This window comes from Mus musculus, chromosome 13 (genome assembly GCF_000001635.26).
Source record: "Mus musculus strain C57BL/6J chromosome 13, GRCm38.p6 C57BL/6J".
NCBI classification, from domain to species: domain Eukaryota; kingdom Metazoa; phylum Chordata; class Mammalia; order Rodentia; family Muridae; genus Mus; species Mus musculus.
Window position 1 is genome coordinate 38,185,846 of NC_000079.6, and position 12,732 is coordinate 38,198,577.

General features: G+C 45.3%; 1 protein-coding gene across 2 annotated transcripts in view; it reads left to right on the forward strand.

Moving 5' to 3' along the window:
* Dsp (desmoplakin) overlaps positions 1-12,732 on the forward strand; it is a 47,284-nt gene extending 34,552 nt beyond the window's left edge. The window contains exons 18-24 of one of the 2 annotated variants that reach the window (NM_023842.2): positions 750-943; positions 1,896-2,058; positions 2,605-2,688; positions 3,701-3,808; positions 4,550-4,648; positions 5,516-7,810; positions 8,851-12,732. In NM_023842.2, the coding sequence (NP_076331.2) occupies positions 750-943; positions 1,896-2,058; positions 2,605-2,688; positions 3,701-3,808; positions 4,550-4,648; positions 5,516-7,810; positions 8,851-12,087 (6,180 nt within the window). In that variant the 3' untranslated portion in view covers positions 12,088-12,732. The remainder of the gene's footprint in view (positions 1-749; positions 944-1,895; positions 2,059-2,604; positions 2,689-3,700; positions 3,809-4,549; positions 4,649-5,515; positions 7,811-8,850) is intronic. The other variant, XM_006516532.4, reaches the window with a different exon arrangement.

Here is a 12,732-nt window from a genome sequence, read left to right on the forward strand (position 1 = left end):
AGGATAGAGCCCATATACACTGTACCTAGTTTCTTCTAGTATATCAGTGTCATACATTTGTGTGATCTACTTGCTATGATTGGAGAGTTGGTAATGACATATTGGTATAGGCTAACATCCATGCCTTTTGTTTTAAAAGGAGGCTCTCATGTAGGTCACGTAGGTCTCAAGCCGAGGCTAGCCTAGAACTCCAGCTCCTCTTACCTCCACCTCGTGGCACTGGGATTATAGGGGTGCACTACCCCACCCAAGATGTGCAACTGGGTTTCGTGGGGCTTGGGGCCTTTTTGCTTTTATTGTTCACACATGACTAATGTCTGTCATTGACAGGGAACTCTGTTTTCCAGTGCCCGTTATCAGGAACAGGATGGAAGTGATTTGTAGTGGGAATCGTTGGTGAAGTCCTAAATTAGAATGATGTCTACACACCAGAGCCTCTCAGCCATGAGTGGTAGTTTATGCTGTAATCCCAGTAGTTGAGAGGCAGAGGCAGGGGGATTACTATCTTAGAGATCCTGAGGATCAAATCCAGAGCCTTGTGACTGTTAAGCTTCTCCAACACGGAGCTATGTCTCCAGGCCTTCCTCTTTTAAAGTCAGTGATATGAGCCAATATGTATGTAGCTAAGAATGGTACTTTGCCTCAGCACCAGAAGTAGATAAATAGGTAATAAATAGCGACTCGAGGGTGGCACACAGTGGTGGAGGAGGAGATTAATTCATATGCACCTTTCCCCCTTTAACTTGCAGAAAATAAAAAATGACTTGAACTTGAAAAAGTCGCTGTTGGCCACCATGAAGACGGAGCTGCAGAAGGCACAGCAGATCCACTCCCAGTCCTCTCAGCAGTACCCGCTCTATGACCTGGACCTGGGCAAATTCACTGAGAAAGTGACCCAGCTGACGGACCGCTGGCAAAAGATAGATAAACAGATAGACTTCAGGTGTGTCGGTCCCCTTCCTTCCCCGGGGTCCTCCCGTTCGGTGGTTCAGATTCCACCAGCGGTATTGCTGTCAGAACTCGGGGCCTGTCCTTGGCCAGCCTGCTTTCTGTCGTTAGTCCTGACTATTCTGAATAGTTTATACAAACGCACTTATTCAGGGTGTAGGCTTTTGTGAGTGGCTTCCACACAGTGTGTAGCTTCCAGGCGCCCTGTCTCTTGTGGCATGCTTTGTGCATCTCATTTATTTAATCTTAGTCATTTATTGCTGTGGGAGTGGGGATTGAACCTGTGACTTTCCCTATGCTAGACAAGCATAGCTTTGAGGAAGTATCTTGAGCTACTCCCCAAAGCCCCTGATATATATATATATTTAAATTGGATCACTGAGTCATGCTATATTGCTCAGGCTGGTTTGGAACCTAAGCTCTCACTGCCTCAACCTCCTGAGTGCTAGGATGATTGGCATGTGCCTGATATCACATCTGAGTACTTTTTCAATCTGTCTTTAAAAAATTAAATTAAATCCCCCCCCCCCCAGTTAAATTTTGTCTATTTTTTTTTTTTTTAGGTTTTTATGGGGGAAGCGGTAAGATAGGATCTTATGTAATCCTGGCTGTAATTCCAGTGCCTGGTGCAGTCAAGATTGGCCTCAAAAATCTTGATCCTCCAGCCTCTACCTCCCAAGTTCTGCCACACACAGCTTTTTCATCTCTCTTTATGGCTGGCAACTGTTCCCTTGTTTGGAATTGCATCATAGTTGATAGATATTAGGGGTTTTAGTTTTGAGATATGATGAAAAATGCTATGATAAACATTCACATATAAGCTTTTGTGTTTGTAGGATTTCAGTTCCTTTACATCGACACCAAGGAGAATTGCTGGCTGACTTAATGTGTTACATATTTTAATATGTAATAAGAGTGTCCTAATAATTTTATGCATTTTTCCATAGATTGTGGGACCTGGAGAAACAAATCAAACAACTGAGGAATTATCGGGACAACTATCAGAGCTTCTGCAAGTGGCTATATGATGCCAAACGCCGCCAGGACTCTTTAGAGTCCATGAAGTTTGGAGATTCCAACACAGTCATGCGGTTTTTGAATGAGCAGAAGGTATAGCCCGACTCCAACATCCTGTTGAGATTAGTTTTGTTTAAGCTGTGTTTGCCACTAGTTTGAAATGATGAATATTTCATGTTATGGATCCACCTTGTGAATGTTTAAGGAGTGAGGAATATTAGAAAGAAATATGACTGAAGAATCGTGATAGTGGAGGTTGTTTTGGGTTATAGTAAAGAAGCATTAGAACTGAGACTGCGGGCACATGCATTTCCTGTAATCTCAGGAGTTGGGGGTGCGGGCAGAGATAGGAGATTCTTGAGTTCAAGGCCAGCCTTGACCCTATCTCAAAAAGGAGAGAGAAAGAGGGAAAGGAGAGGAGAGGAGGCCTATACAGTAGTGCTGATTGAAAGTCTCCACTTAAAAGTAATAAATTGGAGGCTTTCTTCTCCTGTCTGAATGGAGAAAAGTTCTCCTCACAAGCCACTACTGCACATGAGTCCATATAGTAATAGACTGAAGGGGGGAAATAACCACCGTAGAAGTGAAGAACACTTAGATTTGTATGCTTTAACGTTTGAAATATTTCATTCTGTATAGAACCTGCACAGTGAAATATCTGGCAAACGAGACAAATCAGAAGAAGTGCATAAAATCGCTGAACTTTGCGCAAACTCAATTAAGGTATATCGGTTCCATTAAGAATGATGGCACACTACTACGGGAGGGTATAGAATCTAAATTCGCTGTATTCACCTATGAATATACCAAATAGTTAAAAAAGGATGGTTTGTAATGGTTGGCCAGATGGCTCACTTAGGCAAGGGTGCTGGCCACCGAGTTTAACAACCTGAAGATTTAAAAGAGTGTTGGTATTTCATCAAGAGTGTCATTAATCACATTATTTGTTGTTTTCCTTTAAAGCCTATAAACTTATTAAAGGTAGTGACCATCTATATTCTGTCCTGAAGAACCTGTGTAAGTTTGCTATTCACTGAGTTCAGGGTAGAGAGATAGCTCAGCCATTCAAGACTCACACTTCTTTTTAGAAATAATTTATTTCTATTGTATGTGCATTTGATGTTCTGCCTGCTTGTATGATTGTGTGAGAATATCAGATCTCTTGGACTGGAGTTACAGACAGTTGTGAGCTGCCCTGTGGGTGCTGGGAACTGAACTGGTTCCTTTGGAAGAACAGCTCTTAACGGCTAAGCCATTTCTCCATCCCCAAGGTTTACAGTTCTAAATGGCCAAGAGTTTGGGTCCCGTTTATTTTACTTCATTGCACTTTGGAAATATCCCTGTGGAAAGAGCTAGTCTTTATTCATTAGGTTAGCACTCTGTGAAAAAAAATGAACATATTTCATTTATTAACAATATTAACTGATTATTGTTAAGGGCCTTTGTGAGAGATTCTTCGAAATAATCTGATGATGTAAATCGGTGGAATTATAACTGCTAGTGACTGAGGCAGTAGTATTGCTGTGATTTCAAGGCCAGCCTGGACCAGACAGTGAGTTCTAGACTATTCAGGAACACAGTGAGACTTTGTCTCAAAAACTGAAAACGAGCAAAGATGGGTTTTCTAAGGACTGGAGTATATAGCTTCAGGATAGAGTATTTACCTAAGCAGGCAGGATCCTGGGTTTGAACTGCCAACACAAAGATGCTTTTCCTAAACTTTGTTATTCTGCAGGATTATGAACTGCAGCTGGCATCGTACACCTCAGGGCTGGAAACTCTACTGAACATACCTATCAAGAGGACCATGGTTCAGTCCCCATCCGGGGTGATTCTGCAAGAGGTATGTAGTAAGTCATTACATATGTCAATGTCGACCATCATAAGCCATTATGTATCTCTTAATGTGTGTTGTCGCTTCTACCTGTCTTTGCTCTGTTTCCTACCTTGCTGTAATAAATACATCTCTGGTACAGAGTATCCACCTTAATCCAGGACTTACACCAGTCTCGCTTTGGTGTGAGTCAGTACACACGACCCAGTTTAGGAAATTATCTGTGGAAGTCTGTGTCATTTATACACTGGACAGGACTTGCCGAATTTGGTGAGGTAGACCTAAGTAGTGGAAGTTGTGTAGTAGATTTGTAAAAGACAGCTTTCCCCACAGATGTCAGAGAAGACCAATTGGAGTGGAGAGGACGGAACACATATGGCTCAGGTCCTTTGTTTTGCTGGATCTCCAGATTCTGGGTCCAGTGTAACCGATAGATGGGAATTTACTGTTAATCTTATAATGCCACTGTTTTATTTATTTTTTAATATTTATTTTGTGTTTATGAGTATACACTGTTGCTGTCTTCAGATACACCAGAAGAGGGCAGTACATCCCATTACAGAAGGTTGTGAGCCACCATGTGGTTGCTGGGAATTGAACTGAGGACCTTTGGAAGACCAGCCAGTGCTCTTAACCGCTGAGCCATCTCTCCAGCCCATTTTATGATTTTAAGAAGGCAAAATTATTCAACTTGTACAGAATTTTTTTAAAAGAAAAAAAAACGGTATTTCTTTTTCTCTTTCCCCCAAGGCTGCGGACATTCATGCGAGATACATTGAACTGCTTACGAGGTCTGGAGACTACTACAGATTCCTAAGTGAGATGTTGAAGAGTCTGGAAGATCTAAAGGTAATTCGTTTCCTTGAAGTTTTTTTTTTTTTTTTTAAAGAAAGAAATAGCATAGAACCTTGTCATCCCTGCTTCATTATAATACAGTTTGGTCAAACTGCAGTGGTTGGTTTAATGCAGTTTGAGTGTGGGCTCAGTACTGTGTGTGCTCTTGCTTCAAGTGGACTTAGGTAGCATTTGCCGAATTGTGATTACTTTGTCAAAGCCTTATGGTTTCATTTAGTGCTTTATTTATATGAAAATCTCTTTATTTATATAAAATTTCAGATCGGCTAATCATAGACTGGCTGGATTTTAATCTTTAATGCTAAATAATTATTCAATAGATTCTCCCTTAGTGAGAGTAGAGCTGAATTCATATGGATATTTGCTCTATACCATTGAATGCATGCCATATGATGGATGGATCAATTCAAAAGCTTTTTGTTTTTGCTTTATGAGACCAAACAAAATAAAATGAAACAAAACAAAAACTAGGCTGGCCTCAGATTGACAATCTTCCTGCCTCTAAAGTGTAGGATTACAGGATGTGCTACCATGCATAATTAATCACAAGCTTTTGATTCTGGGGAAAGTTATTTCATTTTTAAAAAATGAGGAGACTGGAGTTCAACGTTGATGTATCATTCTCTACAATCCTGTGAACAGCCAATGGAAGCATTGTGGGAGGCATAGAGGGCCTTCGATTGTTTTCTGGTAGTTTTTATCTGATACCAGTTGTGTGTATGTATGTGTGTGTGTGTGTGTGTGTGTGTGTGTGTGTGTGTGTGTAAAATACATATGGCTCTGAAGAGAAAAGGTGTTGTTTCTTCCTTGTGCTCCAAAGTGCTTTCTTTTCAACATGATTTCTGATTTTTATATCCACAGCTGAAAAACACCAAGATTGAAGTTTTGGAAGAGGAGCTAAGACTGGCCCGGGATGCCAACTCGGAAAATTGCAATAAGAATAAGTTCCTAGATCAGAACCTGCAGAAATACCAGGCAGAGTGTTCCCAGTTCAAGGCCAAGCTTGTGAGCCTGGAGGAGCTCAAGAGACAAGCTGAGCTCGATGGAAAGTCAGCCAAGCAAAACCTAGACAAGTGCTACGGTCAGATCAAGGAACTCAACGAGAAGATCACCCGGCTGACCTATGAGATCGAAGACGAGAAGCGCCGGAGAAAGACCGTGGAGGACAGGTTCGACCAACAGAAGAATGACTATGATCAGCTGCAGAAGGCAAGGCAGTGTGAGAAGGAGAACCTCAGCTGGCAGAAGCTGGAGTCTGAGAAAGCCATCAAGGAGAAGGAGTACGAGATAGAGAGGTTGAGGGTTCTGCTGCAGGAAGAGGGCGCCCGGAAGAGAGAGTATGAAAATGAGCTGGCAAAGGTAAGAAACCACTATAATGAGGAGATGAGTAATTTAAGGAACAAGTATGAAACAGAGATTAACATCACCAAGACCACCATCAAGGAGATATCCATGCAGAAGGAAGACGATTCCAAGAATCTCAGAAACCAGATGGACAGACTCTCCCGGGAGAACCGAGATCTTAAGGATGAGATAGTCAGGCTCAATGACAGCATCTTGCAGGCCACGGAGCAGCGAAGGAGAGCCGAGGAGAACGCCCTGCAGCAGAAAGCCTGTGGCTCGGAAACCATGCAGAAGAAGCAGCGCCTGGAGATTGAACTGAAGCAGGTCATCCAGCAGCGCTCAGAGGACAACGCCAGGCACAAGCAGTCCCTGGAGGAGGCTGCCAAGACCATCCAGGACAAGAACAAAGAGATCGAAAGGCTCAAAGCTGAGTATCAGGAGGAGGCCAAGCGGCGCTGGGAATACGAAAATGAACTGAGTAAGGTAAGGAACAGTTACGATGAGGAGATCATTAGCTTAAAAAACCAGTTCGAGACCGAGATCAACATCACCAAGACCACGATCCACCAGCTGACCATGCAGAAGGAAGAGGACACCAGTGGCTACCGAGCGCAGATAGACAATCTCACCCGAGAAAACAGGAGCTTGTGTGAGGAGGTCAAGAGGCTGAAGAACACTCTAGCCCAGACCACCGAGAACCTCAGGAGGGTCGAAGAGAACGCCCAGCAGCAGAAGGCCACTGGCTCAGAGATGTCTCAGAGGAAACAGCAGTTGGAGATCGAGCTCCGACAGGTCACTCAGATGCGAACTGAAGAGAGCATGAGGTACAAGCAGTCCCTCGATGACGCTGCCAAGACCATCCAGGATAAGAACAAGGAGATCGAAAGGCTCAAACAGCTGGTCGACAAAGAAACCAATGAGAGGAAGTGCCTGGAGGACGAAAATTCCAAGTTGCAGAGAGTCCAGTATGACCTGCAGAAAGCCAACAACAGCGCCACGGAGGCCATGAGCAAACTGAAGGTTCAGGAACAGGAGTTAACGCGCCTACGGATTGACTATGAGAGGGTGTCCCAGGAGAGGACCGTGAAGGATCAGGACATCACGAGGATCCAGAGCTCCCTGAAGGATCTGCAGCTGCAGAAGCAGAAAGCGGAAGAGGAGCTGAGTAGGCTGAAGAGAACAGCCTCCGACGAGTCCTCCAAGAGGAAGATGCTGGAGGAGGAACTGGAGGCCATGAGGAGGTCTTTGAAAGAGCAAGCCGTCAAAATCACCAACCTGACCCAGCAGCTGGAGCAGGCGTCCATTGTTAAGAAGAGGAGCGAGGATGACCTCAGGCAGCAGAGGGATGTGCTGGATGGCCACGTGAGGGAGAAGCAGAGGACCCAGGAGGAGCTGAGGAGGCTCTCCTTGGATGTCGAGGCCCTCCGGCGGCAGCTGGTCCAGGAACAGGAGAATGTCAAGCAGGCTCACTTGAGGAATGAGCATTTCCAGAAGGCCATAGAAGACAAAAGCAGGAGCCTCAATGAGAGTAAAATAGAGATCGAAAGGCTACAGTCGCTCACGGAGAACCTGACCAAGGAACACTTGATGCTGGAGGAAGAGCTGAGGAACCTGAGGCTGGAGTACGACGACCTGCGGAGGGGCCGGAGTGAAGCGGACAGCGATAAAAACTCAACCATCTCCGAGCTAAGGAGCCAACTGCAGATCAGCAACAATCGAACCCTCGAGCTGCAGGGGCTGATTAATGATTTACAGAGAGAGAGGGAAAATTTGAGACAGGAAATTGAGAAATTCCAAAAGCAGGCTTTAGAGGTATTCACAAATATTTGATCAAAGCTTCACTGTTTCTCCCGTAACTGACCCCAGATCTAATCTCAACTGTTGTCTTGCTGCTTCCAGAATGTCTAATCTCTCTCTTTTTTTACTGCTCATAAACTTACTACTCAGATCTATACTATGCCTTTAAAATCATTCCCATACCATTCACTCTTCACTGCATTGAATGCCATTCTGTTGGAAACCTGTGCTTGACTCTACTTCAAAAACCTTAGCATGAGAAAAACATCTAAGAGACTTCCCACAAATGTTCTGCTCTTGCCTGGGGTTTCCAGTGAGTGCAAGATCACGCACTTAGCTTGCCTAAGGTCCTGGGTTCAGTTCCCAACACCAACATTTTGACGTTGTAAAATACAAGGTGGTTCTTCTTATCTAGTGGTCTGACTGTACGTCATCTTTAATTCATTTTTTTCCTCAGTGAAATTGATTATTTCTTACAAAAATTTTAAATTTCCACCTCACTTAGATGTCTTTTCTGCATGCATTATCCTGTTGTCTTTTGACCATGTGCCTAACGTTTCTTTCTGTTTGGTGTCTTCTAACAAGCCCTAATTTAAAAATGACTTCTAATATATTTGACTTCTATAGACAATATTTGTGTGGGGCTGGGTTGTGTGTGCGTATTTGTATATTTGTATCGCTTTGTTACATGTGTCAGTACAGTATACCAGGTGGAATGTAGGTACAGCAGGGATGTTAACTTGGAAGAAAACTACTTTTTTCAAACTTCATTACTGTTAAGAGTAAGGCAGGTCTACAACTTCTAATTCTGTCTATGGAAAAGGAACACAAAACAGTAAGTATGAAGCCATTTACCAAACTGGCAATCGACATTTTCATAATTTCTTCCAGTAATGTGTCAGGTAGCAAATTAACAGGGAAAATGCAGACAGGGGAAAATGAGACTATGTTTAAAATACATATGTAGGAAAAGGAGGTTAAATTACATTGATCATATGTTAGCATCTAAACAATAATTTTTTTCCCCATTTCTTTCTTTCTTTTTTGAATTCTAGGCATCTAATAGGATCCAGGAGTCAAAGAGTCAGTGCACTCAAGTTGTTCAGGAGAGAGAGAGCCTGCTGGTGAAGATCAAAGTCCTGGAGCAAGACAAGGCGAGGCTGCAGCGGCTGGAGGATGAGCTGAACCGTGCCAAAGCAACGCTGGAGGCAGAAAGCCGGGTGAAACAGCGTCTGGAGTGTGAGAAGCAGCAGATCCAGAACGACCTGAACCAGTGGAAAACTCAGTATTCCCGCAAGGAGGAGACCATTAGGAAGATAGAGTCGGAAAGAGAGAAGAGCGAGCGAGAAAAGAACAGTCTCAGGAGTGAGATCGAGAGGCTCCAGGCGGAGATCAAGAGGATCGAAGAGAGATGCAGGAGGAAGCTAGAGGATTCTTCTAGGGAGACTCAGTCCCAGCTGGAATCCGAACGCTGCAGGCTTCAGAAGGAGATCGAGAAACTCAGGCAGCGCCCCTACGGGTCCCATCGGGAGACCCAGACGGAATACGAGTGGACCGTTGATTCCTCCAAGCTGGTATTTGATGGGCTGAGGAAGAAGGTGACGGCAATGCAGCTCTATGAGTGCCAGCTGATCGACAAGACGACGCTAGACAAGCTGTTGAAGGGGAAGAAGTCAGTGGAGGAGGTGGCCTCAGAGATCCAGCCTTTCCTGCGCGGCGCAGGCGCCATCGCCGGGGCTTCCGCTTCTCCCAAGGAAAAGTACTCTTTGGTGGAGGCCAAGAGAAAGAAATTCATCACCCCAGAATCCACTGTCATGCTTCTGGAGGCCCAGGCAGCCACCGGTGGTATCATCGATCCCCATCGGAATGAGAAGCTCACTGTGGACAATGCCGTAGCCCGGGATCTCATCGACTTCGACGACCGCCAACAGATCTACACAGCGGAGAAAGCCATCACTGGTTTCGATGACCCGTTTTCGGGCAAGACGGTCTCTGTTTCAGAAGCCATCAAGAAGAATTTGATCGACAGAGAAACCGGAATGCGCCTGCTGGAAGCCCAGCTTGCTTCAGGGGGTGTAGTTGATCCAGTCAACAGTGTCTTCTTGCCAAAAGATGTCGCCTTGGCCCGTGGGCTGATTGATAGAGATTTGTATCGCTCCTTGAACGATCCCCGAGATAGTCAGAAGAACTTCGTGGATCCAATCACCAAGAAGAAGGTCAGCTACATGCAGCTGAGAGAAAGGTGCAGAATCGAACCCCACACGGGTCTGCTCCTGCTGTCAGTACAGAAGAGAAGCATGTCCTTCCAGGGAATCAGACAACCCGTGACCGTCACCGAACTGGTTGATTCTGGCATATTGAGACCGTCCACTGTAAACGAACTGGAATCCGGTCAGATTTCCTATGATGAGGTTGGGGAGAGAATCAAGGACTTCCTCCAGGGTTCAAGCTGCATAGCAGGCATATATAATGAGACCACTAAGCAGAAGCTGGGCATCTATGAGGCCATGAAAATAGGCTTAGTTCGACCTGGTACCGCCCTGGAGTTGCTGGAAGCCCAAGCAGCTACTGGCTTTATTGTGGATCCCGTCAGCAATTTAAGGCTACCTGTGGAGGAAGCCTACAAGAGAGGTCTGGTGGGCATTGAGTTCAAAGAGAAGCTTCTGTCTGCGGAACGAGCCGTCACTGGCTACAACGATCCTGAGACCGGAAACATCATCTCTTTATTCCAAGCAATGAACAAGGAGCTCATCGAAAAGGGCCATGGCATTCGCTTGCTGGAGGCACAGATCGCAACCGGCGGCATCATCGACCCGAAGGAGAGCCATCGGTTACCGGTTGACATGGCGTATAAGAGGGGTTATTTTAATGAGGAGCTTAGCGAAATCCTCTCAGACCCAAGTGATGATACCAAAGGCTTTTTCGATCCAAACACAGAAGAAAACCTCACCTATCTGCAACTGAAGGAGAGATGCATCAAAGATGAGGAAACAGGGCTCTGCCTGCTGCCCCTGAAAGAGAAGAAGAAACAGGTGCAGACTTCTCAGAAGAACACGCTCAGAAAGCGGCGGGTGGTCATAGTTGACCCGGAAACCAATAAGGAGATGTCTGTTCAGGAGGCCTACAAGAAAGGTCTCATTGATTATGACACCTTCAAGGAGCTATGTGAACAAGAGTGCGAATGGGAAGAAATAACCATCACAGGATCAGACGGCTCCACCAGGGTGGTCTTAGTGGACAGGAAGACCGGCAGTCAGTATGACATTCAAGATGCTATTGACAAGGGCCTCGTTGACAGGAAGTTCTTCGATCAATACCGATCAGGCAGCCTTAGCCTCACACAGTTTGCTGACATGATCTCCTTGAAAAACGGCGTCGGCAACAGCAGCGGCTTGGGTGGGAGTGTCAACGATGATGTTTTTAGCAGCTCCCGACACGACTCCGTGAGTAAGATTTCCACCATATCCAGTGTCAGAAATCTAACCATCCGAAGCAGCTCTCTGTCAGACCCTCTGGAGGAGTCAAGCCCCATTGCGGCCATCTTTGACACAGAGAACCTGGAGAAAATCTCGATCGCAGAAGGTATAGAGCGGGGCATTGTGGATAGCATCACCGGTCAGAGGCTTCTGGAGGCTCAGGCCTGCACTGGTGGCATCATTCACCCTACCACTGGTCAGAAGCTCTCCCTTCAAGATGCAGTCAACCAGGGTCTCATTGACCAAGACATGGCCACCAGGCTGAAGCCTGCCCAGAAGGCCTTCATCGGCTTTGAAGGGGTAAAAGGAAAGAAGAAGATGTCGGCAGCAGAGGCAGTCAAAGAGAAATGGCTTCCCTACGAGGCAGGCCAGCGCTTCCTGGAGTTCCAGTTCCTCACGGGAGGCCTTGTTGACCCGGAAGTGCATGGGAGGATCAGCACCGAAGAAGCCATCCGCAAAGGTTTCATCGATGGCCGTGCAGCTCAGAGGTTGCAGGACATCAGCAGCTATGCCAAAATCCTCACCTGCCCCAAAACCAAGTTAAAAATCTCCTACAAGGATGCCATGAATCGCTCCATGGTGGAAGACATCACTGGGTTGCGCCTTCTGGAAGCCGCCTCCGTGTCCTCGAAGGGTTTGCCTAGCCCTTATAACATGTCAGCCCCAGGCTCCCGCTCTGGTTCAAGGTCCGGATCTCGCTCAGGCTCCCGCTCTGGCTCCCGCAGCGGGTCTCGGAGAGGAAGCTTCGATGCTACGGGCAATTCTTCTTACTCCTATTCCTATTCATTTAGCAGTAGCTCCATTGGGGGGTACTAGTGGTCAGAAGTAGTTACCGTACCTTAGGATCATTTGTATGTCTACTTTATCTTAACAAAGAAAACCTGGTGCTTGCAGTATAGCTGTAGAATTTTCTATGTTCAAGACGTAGCTGCAATAAAATCCCAGTAGTAAAGGCTCATTTAGCTCTGTAGCTTTCGGCTCAATTAATGTACTTCCTTATAGTGAATGAGAAGTGGTAGTCATTTGTAAGGATAGCACACATTGAATTTGGAATTTATTTCTTCCATGTTTTGATCAATTCTCTGTAACTTTTCTTGGCTTATAAGGTCCAATTTCTGTGTCTGGAGGTATAAAAAAATTACACTGACTACTGGTGGCTTAGTACTTTATGTTGTCTCTCACCTAAATAGTTCCACTTTCTGCATTAGGAGAAAACTGCTCCCCTCCCCAAGTATTTTAGTCCAAGTTTCCTTTAGTTTGAGAACATAGATTGTATCACCCATATATTCTTGAATACACTTGTTTGGTTTGGTATTACTTTGACTATGTCCACAATAGCAGCAATCTTGGCTTTTTGTTAGCCAAAGTGTTCTGTTTATTTGGCTTGTCATTTTCCGTGTGCTTTAAAAAGGTGTTGTTATGAAGTTTGCTGTTCTGGCAATAAACTTGCAGACCTTGGAA